This window comes from Equus przewalskii, chromosome 1 (assembly GCF_037783145.1).
Source record: "Equus przewalskii isolate Varuska chromosome 1, EquPr2, whole genome shotgun sequence".
Classification (NCBI taxonomy): domain Eukaryota; kingdom Metazoa; phylum Chordata; class Mammalia; order Perissodactyla; family Equidae; genus Equus; species Equus przewalskii.
In genome coordinates, this window is record NC_091831.1 from 15,644,031 (window position 1) to 15,650,030 (window position 6,000).

At 40.5% G+C, this 6,000-nt stretch overlaps 1 protein-coding gene across 2 annotated transcripts in view; it reads right to left on the bottom strand.

Moving 5' to 3' along the window:
• PNLIPRP3 (pancreatic lipase related protein 3) overlaps positions 1-5,780 on the bottom strand; it is a 34,617-nt gene extending 28,837 nt beyond the window's left edge. For both annotated transcript variants that reach the window (XR_011533310.1, XM_008514531.2), the window contains exon 1: positions 5,547-5,780. Coding sequence is in view for 1 of the 2 variants with exons in the window: in XM_008514531.2 (XP_008512753.1) it covers positions 5,547-5,595 (49 nt within the window). In the remaining variant the exon portion in view is untranslated. The remainder of the gene's footprint in view (positions 1-5,546) is intronic.
• Between the last annotated feature and the right edge of the window lie 220 nt (positions 5,781-6,000).

A 6,000-nucleotide genomic window follows, 5' to 3' on the forward strand; every position in this document is an offset into this window, starting at 1 on the left:
AGGACCAGCCAGAAACGGGAAGGAACACCTCCCTTCTCCCTCCTGGAGCCTCCGTGTCTCTAGTGTCTCTATTGACAGCGCCTGCTGGGGAGTGGCTGAAATGGTGAACCGTGTTTGCCACGTCACAGCCCTGGCAAAGCAAGGCCGGCTTGAAGCTCCATAGCCGGGCCCTGCTGCTCTCCGCGGGGTCTCAACTCCTCCTCCCGCACAGTCAATAACACTGTTTGCAGCTCCTTTATTGGCCTCTCTCTGTCAGTCATGTGGCCAAAGGTGGGACTGTAGAATCCTCTTTGAGGGAGGGAGAATAAAGAATGTGGAACAACAGTACAATCCACCGCCAGGGGTCTTCAGATTTAAATTTTTATGTGAAAAGCTTTGTCATTTTAGCTTTGCATTTCTTTAATTCTCTACATATCTGAATATCTTTTTGTGCATTTCTGACCATTTGCCCATCATCTGTGGATGAGATCTTCATGTCCTATGCACATTTTTCTGAACTTTGTTCTTTTCTTATTTATTTTTAAAAACGCTTTGAATAGTAAAGAGATTTGCCCCTTTTCATCAGATACTTAGAAAAGATATTCTGGTTTGTTCATATTTTTGTTTTATAGAGTTTACTTTTTGTCGTATAGAAGTTCCACATTTTATTCAACAAAATGATCAATCTTTTCCTTTATGGATTTAGGATTTTGTCTTGTTTAGAAACGTCTTTTACTCCAAGATTATTAACAATTTCGCTCTGTTTTCTTTCCGTACTTACATGGCTTCACTCTTTTACTTTTAAATGTTCATCTGTCTGGGATTTATTTTGGTGTAAAGAGTAAGACATTCATCTAGAATTCCAATTCTCTTAGCATGAATTTATACAAAGTATAATCACTTTAATATCTTCCGCACCTGTGGTTATTTCCCTGTGTTTATTTAAATCTGCCATGACAGTTTTCTAATTTTTTTAGTTTTATTAAGCAACCACCATATACATTTATCAGTTAAATTGTTTTTTCCTGATTTTTCTAATGCATTAACCTCTGCTTTTATTTTTATTAATTAAATTCTTCCTTCAACATTACTTGTTCTTTTTCTAGTTTCTTCAGTTCTTGAGTCATTATATTTTGATATATTCTTCAATTGAAGTGTTTTATTTCCTTTTTGATCTAAAAGTTCTTTAAAGGAGCATTGGAAATACAGCACATTACATGAAGCTAGCTTTAATTGGTTAAGAAATCATATAAATTGGCATATTAGTTCATATTTTCCTAATTTCCACTTTCTAAATGAGTCATTTCTCTATCTTACTGTGAGCAGCCTTTTCCAATGACATAGAAAAGCTGGAAAATAGATCATTAATTTATTCAAGAAATATTTATTTGAGTATCTATTATGTGCCACATATTGTTCTTAGCACTGGGGGTTCAGCAGTGGGAAAATAACCCCAGCTCTGATGGAGTGCATAGTCTAGTGAGAGATGGGGACAGACAATGAATGCAAATAAATAAATAAAATATGGTGTATGTGAAATAGTGGCAGATGCTGGGAGAAACACAAAACAGGGCGGGGTGAAAGTGCCTGTGTGTTTCGGTGAGGACGGGTTTGCAATTCAAATAGGGTGGCCAGGGAAGTTCTCACTATAAAAGGTGGCATTTGGATCCAGACCTGAGAGGGGTGAGGATTTTGGGGTGGAGAGGCAGGTGCATGCAGAGGGAAGGGAAAGCACAAGACTCTGTGGGAAGGAGCCTGTCTGGTGCGACTGAAGAATTATGAGGCCGCCCAGGCTGGAGCTGAGGAAACAGGGAGGAGCGACAATTCCATAACAACTTATTCTGCAATTTCAAAATCTAAAAATCTCTAGGGAAAAAAAGTGCAGTTTTGAGTTTTTCGTTCATTTGTTTTTCAGTTTGCAGCAAACTCACTTGGTAGCAAAAACTGACCTAAGCCTGTCTATCTAGACTTTATCCCACTTAATATGAATACATTTTACTACAGAAATGAACGTGTGGTTGTTTATGGGTGCTGCCTGAGAGTCCTCTGGGGTCTTTGTATGATACAGTATACCAACCATAGTCTCTTTTTAAACCTCAAAACATCTAAATTCTGGAGCGCATCTGGCCCCCAGGAGTTTGAATAAGGGATGGTGGACAAGTAGCAGGGGATGATGTCAGACAGGTACCAGAGGCACCAACACCTGGTGGATCATTGGAAGGACTTCGGCCTTCACTCTGAAGTGAGCTAGGAAGCCATTGGAGGGCTCTGAGCAGAATGGTGACACGGGCTGACTTAGGTTGGCTTCTGTGTTGAGAATAGAGTGACACAGGCCAAGGGTAGAGGCAGAGAGACCGGCTAGGAGGTTGTAGTGGTAAACTAGGTAAGAGAATGGTGCCTAAAATCAAGGTGGTAGCAGGCGAGGTGGTGAGTAGTGGTCAGGTTCTGGATATATTTTGGAGGAGGATCCAAAAGAATTTGCTGACTAATTGGCAGTGAAGTGAGAAAGAAAAGTCAAGGATGATGTGAAGGGTTTTGGCCAAAGCACCTGGAAGACTGGAGTTGCCATTAATTGGGGGACTGGAGTTGCCATTAATTGGGGATGTGGAAAACTCTGGGAAGAACGGATCTGGAGGTAGAGATCAAGAACCCAGTTTGGATATATAGATTTTATATGAGATAGATACCTAAGTGGAGATGCCACAGAAGCAGTTGGGTATATGAGAATGGAATTCCTGGGAGAAGTTCAGCTGGAGGTATGAATTTGGAAGTCATTAGTATAAAGATAGTGATTAAAGCCATGAGTATGGATGAGATAACCAAGGGAGCAAGCAGGTAAAGAAGAAGCACCGTCCAAGGACTGAGTCCTAGTACACTCCATCATTAAGAAATCAGGAAGTTAAGGGGGGGGACTAGCAAAGAAGACTGCCAAGAAGTGGTCAGAGAAATAGGAGGAAACCCAGGAGACTGTGACATCCTAGAAGTCAACTTAAAACCATACTGCTGGGGGAGGGAGCCATCAAGAGCACCAAAAAACGGGAAGTCCAATTAGATGAGGATGGAGAATTGAACACTGGCTATTAACGTGGGGGTGACTGGTGACCGTGACGTGTGTAGTTTCAGGAGTGAAAGCCTGATTGGCGTGAGTTCAGGAAAAGAGGGGAAGAGAAATGGGAAACCTTACACAGACAACACAGAAGTGGAGTTTCTAAGACGCTGTTTTAAGAACCTGCTGTTGGGAATGATCCAGTAGAGAGGAAGGAAATTGGTGAAGCAGGAAAAATAAAAGAGAGTATTGTTGTGTATTGTGTATCTTAGCAGGTGAGAGGAGATGGAGTCTAAAAGATAAGAGGAAAGGTTGGCCTTTGTTGGGAGCAAGAACAGCTCTTCTGTGAAAGAGAGGACACATGTGTGGGCAGATATAGGCAGGTAGCCGGATTGGTGTGGTGCTGGGAGCTTGTGGAGGTTCTCTTCTCTTTGCTTCTATTTTCTTTCTTTCTTTAAAGATTGGCACCTGAGCTAACATCTGTTGCCAATCTTCTTTTTTTTTCTTCTTCTTCTCCTCAAAGCCCCCCAGTACATAGTTGTATATTCTAGTTGTAGGTCCTTCTAGTTTTGGCATGTGGGACGCCGCCTCAGCATGGCCTGATGAGCGGTGCCATGTCCACGCCCAGGATCTGAACCAGCGAAACCCTGGGCCACTGAAGTGGAGTGTGTGAACTCAACCACTGGCCAAAGGGGCGGCTCCATCTATTTTTTTATTGAAATAGGAAACAAGGCCATCAGCCAAGAGTGTTGGTGGGCAGGGAGGTGTTGGAGGTTTGACTAGGGCAAGAAGAATGAAATAACCCAGGAGCCTGGCAAAATGAATGGGCGGGAAGGGAAGTAGAGTACAATGGCTTGGCAGCTGTAGGGGCCACTTCAGTTTAATAACCGAGAATTCACAGTGAGACAGTCAGCATGGTATGTGTTTTTCTCCAGGCACATCCAGCTGCACAGATGCAGGCACAAAGTGGGTGAAGTGTTGGATTTAATTAGGGTTGTGGTTAAGCCAAGTGAAGCAAGAGCACAGAGAAGTCCAATGTGTATCCTAAGGAGTGATTATGATTGACCATGTGGTTTATACTGGGGAGGGAGGGAACTGAGGAGAGAGCTGCCAAATAAAAAAATTTTTTAATAAAGCAGTTATATTTTATATTTTATATATATATATATGTTTCTACTACACACATATATCCATTGCATAGCTGCCATAATTAAAAAAAAATTGAGTGTGCATCACATTTGTGTTATTACCTTTATGGCACTATTAAATTTGTAACATTTGCATTCGGTGCATTTGCATTCAGTCTTCTGGTACTTGCCATTTTACAATTTGTGCTTAATTCAATGAATTTCCAAACAGGTTATTCCCTATTGATAATCAACTATTTCCTTTGGGTTCTAGGGAAGCTTTATCAATCACAACCGTGTCTCCAGAGCTTAACACAGTGCCTGGCACTTGGTACGTGATTGTATTTGTTGATTGAAAAAATGTATTAGCATCCTTGTTTAGAGAGGATTTTGAGGGATAGCCTGTGAGTAGAGATGGTAAAGAGGGTGCCGAACTCTGGAAGGAACAGATGCCACCCAAGAAGAGAAAGTGACAGTACGAGAAAATAGACCAGAGCAGACTTCGCTCACTTCTTAATTCTGTTCTGGAACTCATCAGTCCAACTGCTTTCAGCATTCAATCAGGACTGTCCTGCAGCTGGAAAATAGAGCACAGTTCCTGGCATATACTAAAACTAATGGTAGCTCCATCTCCTTCCTTTTTTTATCCCATACAGGAGAGCTAGAGGGCAGGAACTGAAAACCACTGAAATTCTTTGATTCTACTTTGGTTAAAACATATCAACTAAAAAATAAAAATATATATATATATCAACCAGCTTATCTTGTGCTTATAGACACACTATTGAACTACGGTGGTAAGAACAGACAAAAGCAATAGCCACTTCATAGGGAATGCATAAGGAGTCCACAGTATAAAGAGCACAGTCAATGAATATTGGGTCAATGTGTAAGAAATGTACACAGACCAACATCCCTTCGCAAAATCATGACCCCCAGAGGAAAAGAAATCAACATGGAAGTTCCAATCATCATTCATCATTCATTCATTCATTCATTCAAACATTTATTGAGCATCTACTGGGAAGTCAGGTACTGAAATCAGAAATACGTATGTATTTTCTCATTTACAGCTACATACCCCTCTTAGAAGTGAAGAAATTGAGACTTCAATGGCTAAGTTACTTGATCAAAGCTAGTAACCGGCAGAGCTGGGAGCCCAGTACAAGACCATCTAGCAACTTTTATAATAATTGTTAACATTGTAAATGAGATGCTTCTCAAATGCTCATCGGATTGATACTGTATTATGCAGTTGATGCATTTACTTTAGATAATTTTATGACAAACTGAAATATAAACAAAGTCTATATTTCAAAGTCCATGTCAATTACATTTTGGATGTGAATGTAGTCATTATTTTTAAGGAACTTATTGTAAATTATGAGTCTTACCTGTTGACGTGCTAAGGAACAAGAGTGCAGCAATCCAAATTCCAAACATCTAAGTTGATTGACAAAACCACATAAAATCTTCTGGAAGATTTTTACTTATAAAGTCTCCTCACTATAAAATATGAAGCAGTTTTTGTGAAAATGACACCACTCAGTGTTTAAGTTCTAGTCCAGAAGAGCATGGAGCTCCACCACTTTTAATTCCTGTGCCCTATGAAGTAAACGTGCGCAGCCGAGACTCCCAGCTTCCCATTACAAGACATAATTAGCGGGGTGTGGCTTGCATTATGTGATTGGTAATTAGACCTTCTAAGATTGTGCTGACCCGTCATTAGTAACACTTTGGTTAAGCACAAACTGAGTCACTCTTGAAAGTTATTTTAAGGCTTTGGGAAGCCAGATACACATTTAAAAGGTAATATTTTCCCAAACCAAGATTGTACACTTTGAGTAT